Here is a 26,071-nt window from a genome sequence, read left to right on the forward strand (position 1 = left end):
TGAGGTGCCACATGTGGTTATACTTAACAATGACCAGAGACTACCAGGATCCTGAGGTGCCACATGTGGTGACTTAACACTGACCAGAGACTACCAGGATACTGAGGTGCCACATGTGGTGACATAACACTGACCAGGGACTACCAGGATACTGAGGTGCCACATGTGGTGACTTAACACTGACCAGGGTCTACCAGGATACTGAGGTGCCACATGTGGTGACTTAACACTGACCAGAGGCTACCGGGATATTGAGGTGCCACATGTGGTGACTTAACACTGACCAGAGACTACCGGGATACTGAGGTGCCCTATGTGGTGACATAACACTGACCAGAGACTACCAGGATCCTGAGGTGCCACATGTGGTTATACTTAACAATGACCAGAGACTACCAGGATACTGAGGTGCCACATGTGGTGACTTAACACTTGACCAGGGACTACCAGGATACTGAGGTGCCACATGTGGTGACATAACACTGACCAGGGACTACCAGGATACTGAGGTGCCACATGTGGTGACTTAACACTGACCAGAGACTACCGGGATACTGAGGTGCCACATGTGGTGACTTAACACTGACCAGAGACTACCGGGATACTGAGGTGCCACATGTGGTGACTTAACACTGACCAGGGACTACCAGGATACTGAGGTGCCACATGTGGTGACATAACACTGACCAGAGACTACCGGGATACTGAGGTGCCCTATGTGGTGACATAACACTGACCAGAGACTACCGAGATCCTGAGATGCCACATGTGGTGACTTAACACTGACCAGAGACTACCGGGATCCTGAGGTGCCACATGTGGTGACTTAACACTGACCAGAGACTACCGGGATCCTGAGGTGCCACATGTGGTGACTTAACACTGACCAGAGACTACCGGGATCCTGAGGTGCCACATGTGGTGACTTAACACTGACCAGAGACTACCGGGATCCTGAGGTGCCACATGTGGTGACTTAACACTGACCAGAGACTACCGGGATCCTGAGGTGCCACATGTGGTGACTTAACACTGACCAGAGACTACCGGGATCCTGAGATGTAACATACAGTAGCCACTACAATGACCAGACAGGGACAGTGTAACTGTGGTAAGGTATTGTTTATAAAAACAAAGCCAATTTGATACACATTGATACTTTCAGATGCGACCAGCATGCACTTCATTGGCGATAAAATGTCATCATATGATCTACTGACTTCAATAAGTGCCAAACCATTACAACATTACTGGCAAACGACATAAAAATTGATTTTCCAGTACAACACAGAAAACGTGTGGAACTCCTAAATTGTGGCAGGATTACCACTTGCTGGTGTCGGTAAACCAAGCTTTACGACTCTTTGTTACAATGAGCAGATCATCATCATGTCATAAGATGATAATACAATGATGGCCCCGATCTAAAGAATAGCGGATCGTCAGATTTCATCGGTAGATATTATCAGTAGAGAAGATGATGATACAATCATGGCCCCGGCGACCTAAAGAACAGCGCATCGTCAGATTTCATCGGTGGATAACAGATAGAATCAGTAGATGGCCTTAACAGATGTAAGTGGTTTGTTTTTTTGTTTGTTTGCAGAGTTTATTGCCCTGTGAACAGCCAAGGTAATTTTGAGGCGGGGTCCCCTTGTAGTAGTTGGTGACTACCTCACTGAACAGCATACAGAAGACTTGTTGCATACCATCTATAGCAATTAGAGTAAGTGTCTTAGTGTCCAAGGACACAGCCACATCAACAAGAGCACAGTCGGACCCATTTAACAGTTTCAAGAGAAACACAAAACCACCTGAGTAGGGAGCATTGAACCACACACCTCGGAGGTGGGTTGTCATTTATATAACAGATTTTTTTCAACCCTTTTTTTTTTTTTAAATCTGTGGAATCACGTAGGAGATAAAATCAGTGGATTATCATAGCAGATATTACTGGACTGATCTCAGGAACAAACAGCAACTCATAAACTCTTCAAACTCAGGGCTCCTGAGGAACCACCAAAGTCCCACAGTAACAGTAACAGTTACGTGTTCACACACCTACATTTATAATACCATTATGTTATTACATGGATGTTAGCGTAATTAAGTAGACAATCGTGACACCATTAGGCACTTTATCTACTGAGCCTTATCAAAGTAATTAAACGATACTAATACCATATCTAAAAATGACAAATTGTGACAACGCCCTGGTGACGAGTGTGTCTCCGAAGGCTCGTGTCAGCATCATCTCCCCAGGCTCGTGTCAGCTGTACCACCAGATATCTTACAAAATTATCATTTTATGACATTTGTAATCTCGAATGTTTCTTGGATAAAAATGTTGTGGATCCTTATAGCAATAAATAAATGGGTTCTTATCCTTGTGACATGCATATGTACTTAATGAGATTTAACTTGGACCATGTTACAGGGAATACTGTGAACCAGTCTACAATACTGACGTACAGAATATCAATATAGGAATACTGTGAACCAGTCTACAATACAGACGTACAGAATATCAATATGGGAATACTGTGAACCAGTCTACAATACAGACGTACAGAATATCAATATAGGAATACTGTGAACCAGTCTACAATACAGACGTACAGAATATCAATATAGGAATACTGTGAACCAGTCTACAATACAGACGTACAGAATATCAATATGGGAATACTGTGAACCAGTCTACAATACAGACGTACAGAATATCAATATAGGAATACTGTGAACCAGTCTACAATACAGACGTACAGAACATCAATATAGGAATACTGTGAACCAGTCTACAATACAGACATACAGAACATCAATATAGGAATACTGTGAACCAGTCTACAATACAGACGTACAGAATATCAATATAGGAATACTGTGAACCAGTCTACAATACAGACGTACAGAACATCAATATAGGAATACTGTGAACCAGTCTACAATACAGACGTACAGAATATCAATATAGGAATACTGTGAACCAGTCTACAATACAGACGTACAGAATATCAATATAGGAATACTGTGAACCAGTCTACAATACAGACGTACAGAATATCAATATAGGAATACTTTGTACCCGTCTACAATACAGACATATAGAAAAGTACAGATCATAAAACTGACTTAGGTGCCATTGGTAAAATAACGGGCTGGAACAGACAAAGCAATCGGTCCCAGCCATGCTAACGCAATGCTCTTAATAGCTTCTAATATGTCAGGACAACCTGGGTCAAGGGAAACAACTGGACTCAAACTGTGACAATGATGGGGACAGCCGGGGTCGAGGGAAACTCAAACTGTGACAATGACGGGACAGTCTGGGTCGAGGGAAACACAAACTGTGACAATGACGGGACAGTCTGGGTCGAGGGAAACACAAACTGTGACAATGACGGGGACAGTCTGGGTCGAGGGAAACTACTGGACACAAACTGTGACAATGACGGGACAGCCGGGGTCGAGGGAAACTACTGGACACAAACTGTGACAATGACGGGACAGTCTGGGTCGAGGGAAACTACTGGACACAAACTGTGACAATGACAGGACAGTCTGGGTCGAGGGAAACTACTGGACACAAACTGTGACAATGACGGGGACAGTCTGGGTCGAGGGAAACTACTGGACACAAACTGTGACAATGATAAGACAGTCTGGGTCGAGGGAAACTACTGGACACAAACTGTGACAATGACGGGACAGTCTGGGTCGCGGGAAACAACTGGACACAAACTGTGACAATGACAGGACAGTCTGGGTCGAGGGAAACTACTGGACACAAACTGTGACAACAACCGGGACAGTCTGGGTCGAGGGAAACTACTGGACACAAACTGTGACAATGATGGGGACAGTCTGGGTCGAGGAAAACACAAACTGTGACAATGATGGGACAGTCTGGGTCGAGGGAAACTACTGGACACAAACTGTGACAATGATGGGGACAGTCTGGGTCGAGGGAAACACAAACTGTGACAATGACGGGACAACCGGGGTCGAGGGAAACTACTGGACACAAACTGTGACAATGATGGGGACAGTCTGGGTCGAGGGAAACACAAACTGTGACAATGACGGGACAGTCTGGGTTGAGGGAAACTACTGGACACAAACTGTGACAATGATGGGGACAGTCTGGGTCGAGGGAAACTACTGGACACAAACTGTGACAATGACAGGGACAGTCTGGGTCGAGGGAAACTACTGGACACAAACTGTGACAATGATGGGGACAGTCTGGGTCGAGGGAAACTACTGGACACAAACTGTGACAATGATGGGGACAGTCTGGGTCGAGGGAAACACAAACTGTGACAATGACGGGACAGTCTGGGTCGAGGGAAACTACTGGACACAAACTGTGACAATGACGGGGACAGTCTGGGTCGAGGGAAACTACTGGACACAAACTGTGACAATGATGGGGACAGTCTGGGTCGAGGGAAACACAAACAGTGACAATGATGGGGACAGTCTGGGTCGAGGGAAACTACTGGACACAAACTGTGACAATGATGGGGACAGTCTGGGTCGAGGGAAACACAAACTGTGACAATGACGGGACAACCGGGGTCGAGGGAAACTACTGGACACAAACTGTGACAATGACGGGACAACCGGGGTCGAGGGAAACTACTGGACACAAACTGTGACAATGATGGGGACAGTCTGGGTCGAGGGAAACTACTGGACACAAACTGTTACAATGACGGGACAGTCTGGGTCGAGGGAAACTACTGGACACAAACTGTGACAATGACGGGACAGCCGGGGTCGAGGGAAACTACTGGACACAAACTGTGACAATGACGGGACAGTCTGGGTCGAGGGAAACACAAACTGTGACAATGATGGGGACAGTCTGGGTCGAGGGAAACTACTGGACACAAACTGTGACAATGATGGGGACAGTCTGGGTCGAGGGAAACTACTGGACACAAACTGTGACAATGACAGGGACAGTCTGGGTCGAGGGAAACACAAACTGTGACAATGACGGGACAGTCTGGGTCGAGGGAAACTACTGGACACAAACTGTGACAATGATGGGGACAGTCTGGGTCGAGGGAAACACAAACTGTGACAATGATGGGGACAGTCTGGGTCGAGGGAAACTACTGGACACAAACTGTGACAATGATGGGGACAGTCTGGGTCGAGGGAAACTACTGGACTCAAACTGTGACAATGATGGGGATAGTCTGGGTCGAGGGAAACTACTGGACACAAACTGTGACAATGACGGGGACAGTCTTGGTCGAGGGAAACTACTGGACACAAACTGTGACAATGACGGGACAGCCGGGGTCGATGGAAACACAAACTGTGACAATGATGGGACAGTCTGGGTCGAGGGAAACACAAACTGTGACAATGATGGGACAGTCTGGGTCGAGGGAAACTACTGGACACAAACTGTGACAATGATGGGATAGTCTGGGTCGAGGGAAACTACTGGACTCAAACTGTGACAATGATGGGGACAGTCTGGGTCGAGGGAAACTACTGGACACAAACTGTTACAATGACGGGACAGTCTGGGTCGAGGGAAACTACTGGACACAAACTGTGACAATGACGGGACAGCCGGGGTCGAGGGAAACTACTGGACACAAACTGTGACAATGACGGGACAGTCTGGGTCGAGGGAAACACAAACTGTGACAATGATGGGGACAGTCTGGGTCGAGGGAAACTACTGGACACAAACTGTGACAATGACGGGACAGTCTGGGTCGAGGGAAACTACTGGACACAAACTGTGACAATGATGGGGACAGTCTGGGTCGAGGGAAACTACTGGACACAAACTGTGACAATGACAGGGACAGTCTGGGTCGAGGGAAACACAAACTGTGACAATGACGGGACAGTCTGGGTCGAGGGAAACTACTGGACACAAACTGTGACAATGATGGGGACAGTCTGGGTCGAGGGAAACACAAACTGTGACAATGATGGGGACAGTCTGGGTCGAGGGAAACTACTGGACACAAACTGTGACAATGATGGGGACAGTCTGGGTCGAGGGAAACTACTGGACTCAAACTGTGACAATGATGGGGATAGTCTAGGTCGAGGGAAACTACTGGACACAAACTGTGACAATGACAGGGACAGTCTGGGTCGAGGGAAACTACTGGACACAAACTGTGACAATGATGGGGACAGTCTGGGTCGAGGGAAACTACTGGACACAAACTGTGACAATGATGGGGACAGTCTGGGTCGAGGGAAACTCTGGACACAAACTGTGACAATGATGGGGACAGTCTGGGTCGAGGGAAACTACTGGACACAACTGTGACATGACGGGACAGTCTGGGGTCGAGGGAAAACACAAACTGTGACAATGACGGGACAACCGGGGTCGAGGGAAACTACTGGACACAAACTGTGACAATGATGGGGACAGTCCTGGGTCGAGGGAAAACTTACTGGACACCAACTGTTACACATGACTGGGACAGTCTGGGTCGAGGGAAACTACTGGACACAAACTGTGACAATGACGGGACAGCCGGGTCGAGGGAAACTACTGGACACAAACTGTGACAATGACAGGACAGTCCTGGGTCGAGGGAAACACACAACTGTTGACAATGATGGGGACAGTCTGGGTCGAGGGGAAAACTACGGACAAACTGTGACAATGACTGGGACAGGTCTGGGTCGAGGGAAACTACTGGACTACAAACTGTGACAATGATGGGGACAGTCTGGGTCGAGGGAACTACTGGACTCAAACTGTGACAATGAGGGGATAGTCTGGGTCGAGGGAACTACTGGACACAAACTGTGACAATGACGGGACAGTCTGGGTCGAGGGAAACTACTGGACACAAACTGTGACAATGAGGACAGCTGGTCGAGGGAAACTATGGACACAACTGGGGGTACAATGACTGGGGACAGTCTGGGTCGAGAACTACTGGAACTACAAACTGTGACAATGATGGGACAGTCTGGGTCGAGGGAAACTACTGGACAAACTGTGACAATGATGGGGACAGTCTGGGTCGAGGGAAACTACTGGACACAAACTGTGACAATGACGGGACAGTCTGGGTCGAGGGAAACTACTGGACACAAACTGTGACAATGATGGGGACAGTCTGGGGGCTGGTGAGGGACACTGGTCGGACACAAACTGTGACAATGACGGGGACAGTCTGGGTCGAGGGAAACTACGGACAACAAACTGGGACAATGACTGGGACAGGTCTGGGTCGAGGGAAACTACTGGACACAAACTGTGACAATGCAGGGACAGTCTTGGTCGAGTGGAAACACAAACAGTGACAATGACGGGACAGTCTGGGTCGAGGGAAACTACTGGACACAAACTGTGACAATGATGGGACAGTCTGGGTCGAGGGAAAACCTAAACTGTGACAATGATGGGACAGTCGGGGTCGAGGGAACTACTGGACACAAACTGTGACAATGATGGGACAGTCTGGGTCGAGGGACACTACTGGACACAAACTGTGACAATGATGGGGGACAGTCGGGTCGAGGGAAACTAATGGACCAAACTGTGACAATGACGGGGACAGTCCTGGGTCGAGGGAAACTACTGGACACAAACTGGTGACAATGATGGGACAGCCGGTGTCGAGGGAAACTACTGGACACAAACTGTGACAATGATGGGACAGTCTGGGTCGAGGGAAACTACTGGACACAAACTGTGACAATGATGGGATAGTCTGGGTCGAGGGAAACTACTGGACTCAAACTGTGACAATGATGGGGACAGTCTGGGTCAAGGGAAACTACTGGACACAAACTGTGACAATGACGGGGACAGTCTGGGTCGAGGGAAACTACTGGACACAAACTGTGACAATGACGGGACAGTCTGGGTCGAGGGAAACACAAACAGTGACAATGACGGGACAACCGGGGTCGAGGGAAACTACTGGACACAAACTGTGACAATGATGGGACAGTCTGGGTCGAGGGAAACTACTGGACACAAACTGTGACAATGATGGGGACAGTCTGGGTCGAGGGAAACACAAACTGTGACAATGACGGGGACAGTCTGGGTCGAGGGAAACTACTGGACACAAACTGTGACAATGATGGGGACAGTCTGGGTCGAGGGAAACTACTGGACACAAACTGTGACAATGACGGGACAGTCTGGGTCGAGGGAAACTACTGGACACAAACTGTGACAATGATGGGACAACCTGGGTCGAGGGCAACTACTGGACACAAACTGTGACAATGATGGGACAGTCTGGGTCGAGGGAAACTACTGGACTCAAACTGACTCAAATAATGGCACAGTTGACTGTGTAAAGGAAAACGGCTGGATTCAAAATGGAACAATAACAGTACAGCCTGGGTTAAGATAGTACAGCCTGGGTTAAGAGAGTACAGCCTGGGTTAAGACAGTGCAGCCTGGGTTAAGACAGTTCAGCCTGGGTTAAGACAGTACAGCCTGGGTTAAGACAGTACAGCCTGGGTTAAGACAGTACAGCCTGGGTTAAGACAGTACAGCCAGGGTTAAGACAGTACAGCCTGGGTTAAGACAGTATACAGCCTGGGTTAAGACAGTACAGCCTGGGTTAAGACAGTACAGCCTGGGTTAAGACAGTACAGCCTGGGTTAACACAGTACAGCCTGGGTTAAGACAGTACAGCCTGGGTTAAGACAGTACAGCCTGGGTTAAGGGTAACTATTGGACACAAGCTTTAACAACAACGGGAGAGCCTTGGGTAAGATGCGGGGACTCAAATGATCCAGGTCAGTAACTAAGTAGCCTCAGGCAGGGTGGGGAACTACTTGAAAGAAAACATATCGACAAGAGCAGTATAAAGCAATGCCTAATTAGCCTTTATCAAGCCCTATAAAACAGGTATGGTAGGAATGTCATTTATTCCTAATAGGGAGTTTTATCAGCAGCAAATGATGCTGACAAATAAACAGCAACAGTACACAAAATCATCTCTGTACCTGGGTCTACCTCTACAAGTCAGTAAGCAATGTGACAGAATACTCCTCCACCTTTCTATAGGTCACACTGTGAGTAACCATGGCAGTACAGAAATGTGGTTTCTTCAGAAAATTATTTTTAAAGGGAAAATTTTTCACTATTTTATTTATAAAGGACAGTTAATTTCACCTCTTACAAATATATAACTTTCTTAAGACAAACAGACTTAAAATAAATTTTTGCTTATTAAAAAGTACTCTAAAATCCACAAATTTGACTTAGCCTAGTTTGTATGAAATCTTTGAACAAATTTCTGATAAACTATTTACCCTGGTCCAGTGGAATTTACTGCAATACTATTTCTAGATGACATAATTTTCATAATTTCACCTACAAAGAACATATTCTTAATTGGAAATTTTAGGGACACAATTAATATCTCTGAATCATCATTTAATTCGATTCCATTTCTTATGGACTAGAATTTCTGTTCATCCTTCCCTGGCTGAGTTTTTTTACATACATATCGTACTTACCTATAAGCACCTCAAACGACCTTTGTTTCAAAGTCAGAGGATGAGTTGTAACTTTACTGAACCCCGATGTCCATGAGAGGACTAACTAAGGCTGATATCATTGTATAAATATGGGGAGAGGTGAAGTATTGAGGGAAACAGCTACTTCACAGTACTTTATCCATGACTAACGGTAACCAACATTTCAAGGCACTAAGAATATTCTTAACAACATGCAAATTACTTTCAGGTGACTCAACATGACATCATAACTCCGTAAATGTCGCCAAGATGGCTCATATTACGTAAGAGCCATGTGTGATGTAACAGGCCCTCGAGTTTACCTTGGAGAATTAGACATGAGACACTGCTCGTCAATCTGTTGCTCAATTAATTCACATTCCCATGCGCGAGTCAAATTCATAAAGTCTGAATCAGGCGTTTTTTTCTTTTAATTTAATTTTCAGGCCTTAAGCTGTATAAATGCACAAATTATGATGAAATGAATTCATCTCGACGTTAAAACATTATCATAATTGAAGGAGTTTGTTTTTAAAACCAAAATATCTATATAATTGAGTTAAAGAAAAATGTTTAAATTTAATGAAAAATAAACTTAAGTACGAAATTATCAAGAAAATAAAATGCTCTAAGGACTGAATCATGATAATGACTTTACAGACAACATCTTGTAATATTTATCAAGATATTTTTGCCTAAAATCTTTCGCACCCGAATTATTCTTGATTAAATCAAAGGCGATGTTAATGGTTCCTACCGTAGACGTGTTAAGTGATACCGAGGCTGTCTCTCAAACCACACAGAAATGTGACATCACTCTAGAGGGACATTCCCTATGTGACACATGCTGCACGATTTAAATGGAGAAATTCTAACCCGTTTCTTTGGAAGTGACTGATCTTTCTGATTAACACCTCTAGCTAGGGTTTTCTAACCGATCCACGGCATATCGTCATGACTTGGACCTATCATGATCCTCGACGATTCTGATGGCCATTTTTCAATCTCACAGCAAATTGAATACAAGCTGAAAACAAATGCCATACGAAGCTAGAATCCAATAAGGAGCCTCACAGTGACTGATACACTTGTTGGTTTTTACACTTGAGTGACTCAAGCCATTTTGGGTAACACCAATTTGACAAATGCATAGAATCATTTGATGCATTAGTCTGGTAAGGGGAGAGCCATCTGATAGTTGGTAATCCTGTCAGGAGAGTTTCTGGGTCAATATGGGATATGTATGCCCACGCGATGAACCCTGGACACTGATACTGAAGTCATCAGTATGTTTGGATCGAAAACACAACTTAGCCGTCATGAAAAATTTAAACGTACTTGTCTGCTAATAACGTTTGGTTTACATTTGTCTACATGCGTCAGCTAGGTACACAAGGGACCAACAAGACTATAGTCATCACAGAGGAAATAAAGAAAGAAGAAACCATCAGTCCTGATGAACATAAAAACACAAAACCATTTGTATTGAAGACAACAACTTCTCTAGAGAAAATGAAATTTTAACCAAAACTAACCTGAGTTTCCAAAATGAGATATTTTTTGATATTCTACAAAAAGAACGAGAGGAAGCAGCAGATACTCGGTCAACAGGAGAGTATAATGGGTTTTATTTTGTGTCACCTGTGTTAACTCTAGCCCTGTACAGCTATATCTTAGATGGGTTTCCCATCTTCTACATCAATTATAAATCAACATAATGATTAAACACTAACTGAGACAATAATGCAGGGACAATCACCTCTGTATATAAACATTTATTACCAACTATCAAATTCAGAGTCTGGTTCAATATCGTCTCTGAATCGCCTCATATAGATTATTGTATGATTATTATTTTTTTACAGAGATAATTCTTCTTTTAAAAGATTTCTTTACTTTAAAAGTGGTCAAGTGTGACCTTTGACCTTTAATTTTGACCTATGACTCAAAACCATTACTTGACATATTTCCTGACGAGATGTACAATAAAGATTGCTGGAGATTTAATTCCCACATGAGGAAGGATGTCATTCGTGCTGTTGACATTTCTCATTTCAAAATAATTTCTGCTCCTGTAGTATAACCAGCTAACCTTCCAACTTATCATCAAAATGTGTTAATGTCTCGAAGAAAAAAACTCCACACAATTTCAAACCTATTTGTTTACGTTGACATTTCCATCAATATTAAACAGTACATCCAGCGCTATGATTACACTACCAAGTTAACGAGGACAAGAACAACTGAAATTTACACAAGTAGATAATCCTCCTCCTCGTACAGACGTGATAGTCTAATTACATCATCGTGGTGCTGATGGCTTCTTTACGATGTCATTTAATATCCTGACTTCAATTGTTCTTCTGAAGTCAACAGCGACCTACGAGTGTGTACACTAGTCATATTGTGTGTACAATAGTCATATTGTGTGTAACTAGTCATATTGTGTGTACACTAGTCATATTGTGTGTACAATAGTCATATTGTGTGTACACTAGTCATATTGTGTGTACACTAGTCATATTGTGTGTACAAAAGTCATATTGTGTGTACACTAGTCATATTGTGTGTACAATAGTCATATTGTGTGTACACTAGTCATATTGTGTGTACAATAGTCATATTGTGTGTACACTAGTCATATTGTGTGTACAATAGTCATATTGTGTGTACACTAGTCATATTGTGTGTACACTAGTCATATTGTGTGTACACTAGTCATATTGTGTGTACACTAGTCATATTGTGTGTACACTAGTCATATTGTGTGTACACTAGTCATATTGTGTGTACAATAGTCATATTGTGTGTACACTAGTCATATTGTGTGTACACTAGTCATATTGTGTGTACACTAGTCATATTGTGTGTACACTAGTCATATTGTGTGTACACTAGTCATATTGTGTGTACACTAGTCATATTGTGTGTACACTAGTCATATTTACAAAGTTAATGGGTATGTTAAATATCCTCCTTACTCTCACGTACAATAGTCATATTGTGTGTACAATAGTCATATTGTGTGTACAATAGTCATATTGTGTGTACACTAGTCATATTGTGTGTACAATAGTCATATTTACAAAGTTAATGAGTATGTTAAATATCCTCCTTACTCTCATGTACAATAGTCATATTGTGTGTACAATAGTCATATTGTGTGTACACTAGTCATATTGTGTGTACAATGGTCATATTTACAGTGTTAATGAGTATGTTAAATATCCTCCTTACTCTCACGTACAATGGTCATATTTACAATGTTAATGAGTATGTTAAATATCCTCCTTACTCTCATGTACAATAGTCATATTGTGTGTACAATAGTCATATTGTGTGTACAATAGTCATATTGTGTGTACAATAGTCATATTGTGTGTACACTAGTCATATTGTGTGTACACTAGTCATATTGTGTGTACACTAGTCATATTTACAAATGTTAATGAGTATGTTAAATATCCTCGCTACTTTCCTCTCATGGGGATATTGTGCAATTGCTTTGGAAATGGGGCCCATGACTTTGAATTTGAGGAAAAAGTGTGACAAAAATTGAAAATTGGGAAAAATAAGAAAATACAAAGATGATTAAATTAATTAATATAATTAATGGGTGTATTTCTATCCAGTGTGTCTCATATACCTCGCTGAAGCGAGTAAACAACCATCTGAAACCAAGGCTGTCTCTTAACAAATATTACAGGAGATGGAACATCCAGACTTTTTGACGAATTTTTTAACTACCGTTATTTTTAGAATTTTGATGCTTGGATTCGAAAAAAACACCCCAATAATTAAAGGCTTTGCCATTGAGAATGGGGACTATAAAAAGCCCTATTGTGTAATCATCAATGAGCTACAAGTTTGAGTAATCTATTTTCCTGACATGATATTTTTTTTTAGTCACCAACAAACTACAGATGTGTGCAGTTGCTCACCTATAGTCATATTCACAATGTTATTGAATATTTCCAATATATCACCAACAAACTACAACATGGTAAACACAGTAGTTGTGTCTACCAATGTTACGGAGTACACCTACAATATCCTGACTAACATTTGTACTTCTTTTCACCGAAGAACTACAGATATCCACAGTAATACTACACGAGTACAAATCCAGGATTTCCTCTTGTTGATCTGCCAACCTTAGGACAGACAGACTAAAAACAGGATGTGTATCTGATACAGACGAATGATAAGGAGACTGGTCATGTGATCACAGACAGCTAGCCAATACTATCTGTATCCTCACATGTTATCCATTCTCATTAAGTTGTTTATCCCCCAGGGAAGTATTCTCCCATCTAACAGTTATAGCATCTATCTCTTATTATACAGGTGACATGTCACAATACACATCATACCCATGATTAGTGTGAGAGTTATCTCCCTTTAGGTTACATACCGCCTTAAACAGGTTGACGACTGGTACTGGTATTACAGCCTTGTGATGTCTGTTAGTCAAGATGAAATTTACATTGGGGTTAAAGCAACTATAACTTCAGATTCATTATAGTGATTTTTTTCTGATAAACAGTGATAACAGTGGATAGAGGGAATAGAAGTGGGATGGAGAGAATAGAAGTGGGATAGAGGATATTGAAGTGGGATAGAGGGAATAGAAGTGGGATAGAGGGAATAGAAGTGGGATAGAGGGAATAGAAGTGGGATGGAGAGAATAGAAGTGGGATAGAGAGAAAATAGAAGTGGGATAGAGAGAATAGAAGTGGGATAGAGAGAAAATAGAAGTGGGATAGAGAGAATAGAAGTGGGATAGTGAGAATAGAAGTGGGATGGAGAAAATAGAAGTGGGATAGAGAGAAAATAGAAGTGGGATAAAGGGAATAGAAGTGGGATGGAGAGAATAGAAGTGGGATAGAGAGAAAATAGAAGTGGGATAGAGGGAATAGAAGTGGGATAGTGAGAATAGAAGTGGGATGGAGAAAATAGAAGTGGGATAGAGGGAATAGAAGTGGGATGGAGAAAATAGAAGAGGGATAGAGAGAATAGAAGTGGGATAGAGAGAATAGAAGTGGGATAGAGGGAATAGAAGTGGGATAGAGGGAATAGAAGTGGGATAGATTTGGGATAGAGGGAATAGAAGTGGGATAGAGAGAATGGAAGTGGGATAGAGAGAATAGAAGTGGGATAGAGAGAATAGAAGTGGGATAGTGAGAATATAAGTGGGATAGAGAAAATAGAAGTGGGATAGAGAGAATAGAAGTGGGATATAGAGAATAGAAGTGGGATAGAGGGAATAGAAGTGGGATAGAGGGAATAGAAGTGGGATAGAGAGAATAGAAGTGGGATAGAGAGAATAGAAGTGGGATAGAGAGAATAGAAGTGGGATAGAGAGAATAGAAGTGGGATAGTGAGAATAGAAGTGGGATAGAGGGAATAGAAGTGGGATAGAGAGAATAGAAGTGGGATAGAGAGAATAGAAGTGGGATAGAGAGAATAGAAGTGGGATAGAGAGAATAGAAGTGGGATAGAGAAAATAGAAGTGGGATAGATTTGGGATAGAGAGAATAGAAGAGGGATAGAGGGCACCATTTATCAAAAAAATTGTTTCCATCACAGCTGATAAGAGTTCATTCATAAAATTTTATGATCTTTTCTCCACAAGTTCTTCCTCCTTGATGTTCCACATACTCACTCCGAGCCATATATCTCCCTTGGGAGGAAGGCCAGAATCACCTCACTGAGCAAATGTTATCATCTAATGTTTAGTGTACGCTCAAAAAATATTTGTTCAAATAAACAAATTAGTTTTAATCACTCCCAAAATGCTATCAAAGCTCAGCTGTCTTCATAAAAATATTTGTCATAATAAAATCACAAAATGTCTTTTAATTTCTTTTCTCTCTGCTATGCATCAAATGAGAGTCCCATGTTGTTGTGTTTCATTGTCTCTCTTTGTTGTTTCTGGCTCCGTACCAGAAGTTTGAGGAAATAAAGACAATTAGTACAATCTGTGGGCTCAGAAAAGTTTTCCGTCTTAGAAAAAACATCAGCTCTGTAATTGAACATAATGCAACAGGATTTTCTTAGATGGGAGAAAGAAAATCTGAACGGCAGGATCTAAGGGTATTATGGTATGTTGTAACGGCCTAACATGAAATCACGCTCAGCAGTAAAAATGGTTATATATAAACTGTAAATATCCGATACATGTAATGAATCCAGCGAGAAAATAGACAATTACCCTGCAGGTCCCACAGACAGATACACAACTGCTAGTACAACCTGGTTTACACTACAGTACAGATACACGCCAATAAGTACAAAGAGATATAGGATGATAGGCATTGCACAATTCCCCCTCCCCCTCATGTTTTTTGTTGTTTTTGTGTGAGTGTTGAGAAATGTGGAAGAGTTGTAGAGTTGTAAGAGATGTGAGGTTATACAGCGTGAAATGTATTATCCAGGCCAAGTCATTACATCATCCGTATACCACCTCGTAATATGTCCATCAACTCCAAACAAATCCAATCTATCGTCATAGCGACAAAAACAACTAAAAGGCAGAATTATGGAAGGACCACCCAAATATTTCAAACTCATTCTAAAACACTTAATTAGTGTACCACATACTTTGATTTGACATTCCCCAGTCCTAGGAATGCTCCATCAACACAATTCCTTAATTTCTTAAGTGAGTTTTGAGAAGAAGTTTTTCAATATCCAAAAAAAGGTTGATGACAGACATACAACAAAAGAACGGACAACTACAGTCAAAATTCTTTGAGTCATTTTAGAGGAGTAGCATTTAAAGTTTTAAAAGAAAATTTGAAGACTGACATACAACATGGAAGGACAAAAAAGTTATTAAAATCCCAGTCATTCTGAAGAAGTATTTCAAGTCTTTAAAATAAAATTAAAGACAGGCGTACAACAAGAGCACACAAATCATCAAAATTCCTCATTTTGGAAAAGTAGTATTTTTAAGATTTTGGAAAGATAAGTTGATGATGAACTGACGGGTGTGACACCAATTTATAAAGTTTGGGCCAAAAGTGCTTTTAGGCAGGCAATGTCTGAAAATGATATTTAATGAAAGATTTGAAATAAGTTATATTGATTTAGTTAGTGATATAGTTAGAAACTGATACATGACCTTGACCTTTAGACCGGAGGTGACCTCCTAACACACAGGTCTGGCATTACACCTTAAAGACGGTTATGTCATGACATGTAGCTTGTGATTACATCAACTACTGTAAAGTTTGCCAAAATTCCACACAACAAATACCTCTCAACCTCACATGTACCTCAGCACCCAACACCTCTCGTCCTCAAGGTCACACAAGGTTAAAAAAAAAGGCTTCCAAGATAGCAAAAAAATCACAAAATGGCTCCCAAGACAGCAAAAAATCAAAAATGGCTTCCAATTAAGAGAGAAAAAAAATCTAATGTGGTAGCAAAAATTAGCTTCTTCTTTTCTATAATAAAATGATATTCCTACAGAGACAAATTATACTCTGAATATATATCTGATAAAGAAATGTATCTTTCTGTGGTAAGTGGAAGATATACCATAGTAAACAGTTTTCTATAAATCAGGACTGATGCCCATCTATCGGAGCACACAGAGGGAGAATTTTATTTTCTAGACAATACAGGATTTGTACAGGACAGAGTCCCAAAACACTAACACTGCCTACAGTCCTAAACCTCCATTGATTATCTGTCATACGGGGCCAATCTCAGCCTTTTTAACCCAGAAGCTTCTTGAAAAAGTTTGACATCTTGCTCAATTATGGGTGAATTTTGTCTGCATGTAACCTCCATTTAGCCTCTACTGGTATCACGTCTCTTGTCAGTTTTACATTGTAAGATGACGGTACACGTCTGGATACTGAGTGGACAATGTTGTCTTTGTGAGTTCAGTGTCTGCTTGGTACACCTGCCCTGCATGGGGCACACAATAAATGTCTATAGAACATCAGGAATGTCTACAGGGAGGGTCACACAAGGAATGTCTACAGGGACGGTCACACAAGGAATGTCTACAGGGACGGTCACACAAGGAATGTCTACAGGGAGGGTCACACAAGGAATGTCTACAGGGAGGGTCACACAAGGATTGTCTACAGGGAGGGTCACACAAGGTAATGTCTACAGGGAGGGTCACACAAGGAATGTCTACAGGGAGGGTCACACAAGGAATGTCTACAGGGACAGACACACAAGGATTGTCTACAGGGAGGGTCACACAAGGAATGTCTACAGGGACAGACACACAAGGATTGTCTACAGGGAGGGTCACACAAGGAATGTCTACAGGGAGGGTCACACAAGGAATGTCTAGGGTCACACAAGGATTGTCTACAGGGAGGGTCACACAAGGATTGTCTACAGGGAGGGTCACACAAGGAATGTCTACAGGGAGGGTCACACAAGGATTGTCTACAGGGAGGGTCACACAAGTAATGTCTACAGGGAGGGACACACAAGGAATGTCTACAGGGTCACACAAGGAATGTCTACAGGGAGGGTCACACAAGGAATGTCTACAGGGAGGGTCACACAAGGAATGTGTACAGGGAGGGTCACACAAGGAATGTGCACAGGGACGGTCACACAAGGAATGTCTACAGGGAGGGTCACACAAGGAATGTGTACAGGGAGGGTGACACAAGAAATGTGTACAGGGAGGGTCACACAAGGAATGTCTACAGGGAGGGTCACACAAGGATTGTGTACAGGGAGGGTCACACAAGGTATGTCTAGGGTCACACAAGGAATGTCTACAGGGAGGGTCACACAAGGATTGTCTACAGGGAGGGTGACACAAGGTATGTCTACAGGGAGGGTCACACAAGGAATGTCTACAGGGAGGGACACACAAGGAATGTCTACAGGGAGGGTCACACAAGGATTGTCTACAGGGAGGGTCACACAAGGTAATGTCTACAGGGAGGGACACACAAGGAATGTCTACAGGGACACACAAGGAATGTCTACAGGGAGGGTCACACAAGGTAATGTCTACAGGGAGGGTCACACAAGGTATGTCTACAGGGAGGGTCACACAAGGAATGTATACAGGGAGGGTCACACAAGGAATGTGTACAGGGAGGGTCACACAAGGAATGTGTACAGGGAGGGTGACACAAGGTATGTCTACAGGGAGGGACACACAAGGTATGTCTACAGGGAGGGTCACACAAGGAATGTCTACAGGGAGGGTCACACAAGGAATGTCTACAGGGAGGGTCACACAAGGATTGTCTACAGGGAGGGTCACACAAAGAATGTCTAGGGTCACACAAGGTATGTCTACAGGGAGGGTCACACAAGGATTGTCTACAGGGAGGGTCACACAAGGAATGTGTACAGGGAGGGTCACACAAGGAATGTGTACAGGGAGGGTCACACAAGGAATGTCTACAGGGAGGGTCACACAAGGAATGTCTACAGGGAGGGTCACACAAGGTATGTCTACAGGGAGGGTCACACAAGGAATGTCTACAGGGAGGGTCACACAAGGATTGTCTACAGGGAGGGTCACACAAGGAATGTCTACAGGGAGGGTCACACAAGGTATGTCTACAGGGAGGGTCACACAAGGAATGTCTACAGGGAGGGTCACACAAGGAATGTGTACAGGGAGGGTGACACAAGAAATGTGTACAGGGAGGGTCACACAAGGAATGTCTACAGGGAGGGTCACACAAGGAATGTCTACAGGGAGGGTCACACAAGGAATGTGTACAGGGAGGGTCACACAAGAAATGTGTACAGGGAGGGACACACAAGGAATGTGTACAGGGAGGGTCACACAAGGAATGTCTACAGGGAGGGTCACACAAGGAATGTGTACAGGGAGGGTCACACAAGAAATGTGTACAGGGAGGGACACACAAGGAATGTGTACAGGGAGGGTCACACAAGGTATGTCTACAGGGAGGGTCACACAAGGAATGTGTACAGGGAGGGTGACACAAGAAATGTGTACAGGGAGGGTCACACAAGGAATGTGTACAGGGAGGGTCACACAAGAAATGTGTACAGGGAGGGTCACACAAGGAATGTCTACAGGGAGGGTCACACAAGGATTGTGTACAGGGAGGGTCACACAAGGAATGTCTACAGGGAGGGTCACACAAGAAATGTGTACAGGGAGGGTCACACAAGGAATGTCTACAGGGAGGGTCACACAAGGAATGTCTAGGGTCACACAAGGAATGTGTACAGGGAGGGTCACACAAGGAATGTCTACAGGGAGGGTCACACAAGGAATGTCTACAGGGAGGGTCACACAAGGTATGTCTACAGGGAGGGTCACACAAGGAATGTCTACAGGGAGGGTCACACAAGGATTGTGTACAGGGAGGGTGACACAAGGTATGTCTACAGGGAGGGTCACACAAGTAATGTCTACAGGGAGGGACACACAAGGAATGTCTACAGGGTCACACAAGGAATGTCTACAGGGACAGACACACAAGGATTGTCTACAGGGTCACACAAGGAATGTCTACAGGGTCACACAAGGAATGTCTACAGGGACACACAAGGAATGTCTACAGGGACAGACACACAAGGATTGTCTACAGGGAGGGTCACACAAGGATTGTGTACAGGGAGGGTGACACAAGGTATGTCTACAGGGAGGGTCACACAAAGAATGTCTACAGGGAGGGTGACACAAGGAGTGTCTACAGGGAGGGTCACACAAGAACATAAGGAACCTCCACAGCACACATCTACAGGAAAGATTGGGTAGTAGGCACAAGGAACAGAACACAGAGTTTGTCAGGGAACAATATGTGACAAGATCACATAGGGAGGGTCCATGCAGAATCTCCACAATAAGGGTTGAGGACACAACCGTCTTCAGTTCTGGACTGTAGCCTCCATAATCTTCCTTGAAGTGACCTTGACATACATTTGCCGTTATAATTGATTCTTTTCCTGAAGATTAATCTCCATTAAGTAACCTTGAACTTTAAATCCCACAGCTGACACGAGATTCTCCTATATTTTCCAATGAGATTTAATAGCCAACATAACTGTGACATTGACCTTCAGTAATGACCTTGACCTAATTTGTATCACTTACCCAGTAACATGTCATCTTTGGCCCATTGTACCCTGCCTACGCGGTCACCCACAGAGCAGTTGAGCATGGTACTACGTCCCATGACGATTCGTGTATCTGCAGGAGTCTGTAGGAAGTGTTGTTCTCCCAATACTGAAACAGAAACATTGTGACATTACACAAACAGCATTCCATTAATTTATCTAGCAATAATTCCATGTCTGGTAATAAGCCCACCTTTCCATGTCAGTTTTGTAATAAGCCCACCAATATCCATGTCAGTTTTGTAATAAGCCCACCAATATCCATTTCAGTTTTGTAATAAGCCCACCAATATCCATTTCAGTCTCGTAAAAAAATCACTTTTTCATTTTCCTGTAATATGCCCTTCCTTAACCCTTTCAACCCTAAGAAGCTTTAGTGGACTCTGCCATTCATTGATCATTTTAAGTCCAATATGGTCAGTAGGGGTGAAAGGGTTAACTTTAAATCAAAGATTATGTGTTAAACCCCCAGTATAAGATGTTGTAGACTCTCCGGTTTCTGATGTTGATCTACCAGCTGACCAGATAAGGGACAATTCTTTAACATTTTCAGTCATAAAATCAGTGTTTATTTTCTAATCCACTAGTTACCAACTTCCAGTCACTTGTGAAATCATTTTTCATTACACAATACCAGTATTGAATATAAATTCTTCAGACGGCCAATGAAAATGTCAAAGGTATTTCACACATCATCAGGAATTCACTGATCGTATCAAAATGTCAAGTTCTTAAATGTACGAAGCTTTTGAAGATTTGGTATCCTGACAGAGGATTAAACACTGCAGATAGTTGTGTATATATATGGGATGGGTTATAAAAGGGAGACAACTTCTGTATTCTCAGTGTTGCTTTTATTTGGTGGAACTCTCCAGGAGGAGAGAGAAGAAAATGTGTTTGGTTTGTTTAACGTCCTATTAACAGCCAAGGTCATTTAAGGACATGTCAGGTTTTGGAAGCATCGGAAAGCTGGAGTATGCGGAGAGTATCCGGCCTACAGTCAGTACCTGGCAACTGCTCTACGTAGGTTTCGAATTTGTAACCAAGAGGTGGAGGGCGAGTGATAAAGTGTTAGGACACCTTAACCACTCTGCCACCTGAAGAAAACGTGAAATAAATGGAGCCGCACAGATATTACCACGGAGGAGATATGGGTTAGGGGTGGAGAAGACTTCATATTTTATAATTAGCTAGACTTGTCATATTACTAAGTTTGTTGATCCCCCAATATCCTGTTACAATTGGTGGAGAATCTGAGAATCTGCACAAAACTGCCGAATCCACGCAGACACAAAATCCTGAAATGTCTAATCGAGAGGCGATGAGACGTGATATTTCTACGCTACAGCAGTGCCTTTGACTTGCATTTCATTGCTCTTATTTTTTAACTTAATTTTCCATAATGATCACCAAACATTAATGAGAGTACAATTTCCCGGCTTTGATCAATGGCAGGGAAACTGTTACATCACCTAACACCAGCGACAACTGTACTGATGCAATTATCATCCCACAAAATTAATGATGTAATTTGCTAGTGTTTTAATATCTTCTCAAAGTCCATAACAAAGGCAAGTATGGGGGCTTGTAATGGCTGGAAATATGGAGAGCCCAACACAAACGGTAGGTATAGAAGTTATACACACAAAGTATGGGGTATGGGCCGAAATAAACAGGGCCTGTCACAAACAGTAGGTATAGAAGTTATACACACAAAGTATGGGGTATGGGCCGAAATATACAGGGCCAGTCACAACAGTAGGTATAGAAGTTATACACACAAAGTATGGGGTATGGGCCGAAATATACAGGGCCAGTCACAAACAATAGTTATAGAAGTTATACACACAAAGTATGGGGTATGGGCCGAAATATACAGGGCCAGTCACAAACAATAGTTATAGAAGTTATACACACAAAGTATGGGGTATGGGCCGAAATAAACAGGGCCTGTCACAAACAGTAGGTATAGAAGTTATACACACAAAGTATGGGGTATGGGCCGAAATTTACAGGGCCTGTCACAAACAGTAGGTATAGAAGTTATACACACAAAGTATGGGGTATGGGCCGAAATAAACAGGGCCAGTCACAAACAGTAGGTATAGAAGTTATACACACAAAGTATGGGGTATGGGCAGAAATAAACAGGGCCATGCAGTCACAAACAGTAGGTATAGAAGTTATACACACAAAGTATGGGGTATGGGCCGAAATAAACAGGGCCTGTCACAAACAGTAGGTATAGAAGTTATACACACAAAGTATGGGGTATGGGCAGAAATAAACAGGGCCATGCAGTCACAAACAGTAGGTATAGAAGTTATACACACAAAGTATGGGGTATGGGCCGAAATAAACAGGGCCAGTCACTAACAGTAGGTATAGAAGTTATACACACAAAGTATGGGGTATGGGCCGAAATAAACAGGGCCAGTCACTAACAGTAGGTATAAAAGTTATACACACAAAGTATGGGGTATGGGCCGAAATAAACAGGGCCAGTCACAAACAGTAGGTATAGAAGTTATACACACAAAGTATGGGGTATGGGCCAAAATAAACAGGGCCTGTCACAAACAGTAGGTATAGAAGTTATACACACAAAGTATGGGGTATGGGCCGAAATAAACAGGGCCTGTCACAAACAGTAGGTATAGAAGTTATACACACAAAGTATGGGGTATGGGCCAAAATAAACAGGGCCAGTCACAAACAGTAGTTATAGAAGTTATACACACAAAGTATGGGGTATGGGCCGAAATAAACAGGGCCAGTCACAAACAGTAGGTATAGAAATCACACAAAGTATGGGGTATGGGCTGAAATATACAGGGCCAGTCACAAACAGTAGGTATAGAAGTTATACACACAAAGTATGGGGTATGGGCCGAAATATACAGGGCCAGTCACAAACAGTAGGTATAGAAGTTATACACACAAAGTATGGGGTATGGGCCGAAATATACAGGGCCAGTCACAAACAGTAGGTATAAAAGTTATACACACAAAGTATGGGGTATGGGCCGAAATAAACAGGGCCAGTCACAAACAGTAGGTATAGAAGTTATACACACAAAGTATGGGGTATGGGCCGAAATATATAGAAGTTATACACACAAAGTATGGGGTATGGGCCGAAATATACAGGGCCTATCACAAACAGTAGGTATAAAAGTTATACACACAAAGTATGGGGTATGGGCCGAAATAAACAGGGCCAGTCACAAACAGTAGGTATAGAAGTTATACACACAAAGTATGGGGTATGGGCCGAAATATATAGAAGTTATACACACAAAGTATGGGGTATGGGCCGAAATATACAGGGCCTGTCACAAACAGTAGGTATAGAAGTTATACACACAAAGTATGGGGTATGGGCCGAAATATACAGGGCCAGTCACAAACAGTAGGTATAGAAGTTATACACACAAAGTATGGGGTATGGGCCGAAATAAACAGGGCCTGTCACAAACAGTAGGTATAGAAGTTATACACACAAAGTATGGGGTATGGGCCGAAATATACAGGGCCTGTCACAAACAGTAGGTATAGAAGTTATACACACAAAGTATGGGGTATGGGCCGAAATATACAGGGCCTGTCACAAACAGTATAGCTATAGAACTCACATATAAAGGGGGTATTGGCCAAAATAAACAGGGCCATGCAGTCACAAACAGTAGGTATAGAAGTTATACACACAAAGTATGGGGTATGGGCCGAAATATACAGGGCCTGTCACAAACAGTAGATATAGAAATCACACAAAGTATGGGGTATGGGCCGAAATAAACAGGGCCTGTCACAAACAGTAGATATAGAAATCACACAAAGTATGGGGTATGGGCCGAAATAAACAGGGCCATGCAGTCACAAACAGTAGGTATAGAAGTTATACACACAAAGTATGGGGTATGGGCCGAAATAAACAGGGCCAGTCACAACAGTAGGTATAGAAGTTATACACACAAAGTATGGGGTATGGGCCGAAATAAACAGGGCCAGTCACAAACAGTAGGTATAGAAGTTATACACACAAAGTATGGGGTATGGGCCGAAATAAACAGGGCCAGTCACAACAGTAGGTATAGAAGTTATACACACAAAGTATGGGGTATGGGCCGAAATAAACAGGGCCAGTCACAAACAGTAGGTATAGAAGTTATACACACAAAGTATGGGGTATGGGCCGAAATAAACAGGGCCAGTCAAAAACAGTAGGTATAGAAGTTATACACACAAAGTATGGGGTATGGGCCGAAATATACAGGGCCAGTCACAAACAGTAGGTATAGAAGTTATACACACAAAGTATGGGGTATGGGCCGAAATATACAGGGCCAGTCACAAACAGTAGGTATAAAAGTTATACACACAAAGTATGGGGTATGGGCCGAAATAAACAGGGCCAGTCACAACAGTAGGTATAGAAGTTATACACACAAAGTATGGGGTATGGGCCGAAATATATAGAAGTTATACACACAAAGTATGGGGTATGGGCCGAAATATACAGGGCCTATCACAAACAGTAGGTATAAAAGTTATACACACAAAGTATGGGGTATATGGGCCGAAATATACAGGGCCAGTCACAAACAGTAGGTATAGAAGTTATACACACAAAGTATGGGGTATGGGCCGAAATAAACAGGGCCTGTCACAAACAGTAGGTATAGAAGTTATACACACAAAGTATGGGGTATGGGCCGAAATATACAGGGCCAGTCACAAACAGTAGTTATAGAAGTTATACACACAAAGTATATGGGGTATGGAGTCTGATAACGGGTTCTCCCCCTCAAATCTGGACACAAATTACTGTTTTTATTACCGTGTTGTTTTTCTCCTGATATTTCTGGTCCAGAACGGTGACCAATTGACAATGTTATGGCTGCAGTATGAACGATGATAAAATGTTAACTGTCACCACGGTAACACAATGTACTTTACTACTGTTGTCATCTCAATAACATTTTCCATCAATTATACGTTTTAAAGAATACTGAAATCCTTTGTTGCAAATTCATTCTCAATAATCAAATCAAAAGAGTATTTGTTTTAAATACACATTTATCACATAACTAGCCTGTTCTATCATGTCATCGATATTGTAAGACAAGTGTGTAATAACACCGTTGTGACATTGCATGGTTGTCTCCGTAGAAAAGACCTACAGTCCGATCAAAATTGGCCTTTCTTCAGAAAATAGTTTGAGAGTTTTTGCTTACATTCTCATAAATATGAGTTTTGTGATAAACAGCAACCGACACTTGTCACTAAGTTTTGTGGAATATATCAATCTCATTAGGATCCTCTATTAATACAACAGTAGAAGAATAGATACAGAAGTGTTTCTCCTTAATGTAGAAAGTAAGGGAGGACCTTCAGGGATTTTGATTTGGTATTGTTTGAGGTATCAACGTAATAAGGCCATGGGAGGAAGCTTTTATAGTTTTATCACACT

At 42.5% G+C, this 26,071-nt stretch overlaps 1 protein-coding gene across 5 annotated transcripts in view; it reads right to left on the reverse strand.

Annotated features, from left to right (window-relative positions):
- LOC117340235 (nephrin-like) overlaps window positions 1–26,071 on the reverse strand; it is a 96,567-nt gene that overhangs the window by 42,240 nt on the left and 28,256 nt on the right. For all 5 annotated transcript variants that reach the window (XM_033901989.1, XM_033901992.1, XM_033901991.1 and 2 more), the window contains one exon: window positions 20,576–20,707. In XM_033901989.1, the coding sequence (XP_033757880.1) occupies window positions 20,576–20,707 (132 nt within the window). The remainder of the gene's footprint in view (window positions 1–20,575; window positions 20,708–26,071) is intronic.

The sequence above is a fragment of the Pecten maximus genome, chromosome 13 (genome assembly GCF_902652985.1).
Source record: "Pecten maximus chromosome 13, xPecMax1.1, whole genome shotgun sequence".
NCBI lineage: Eukaryota > Metazoa > Mollusca > Bivalvia > Pectinida > Pectinidae > Pecten > Pecten maximus.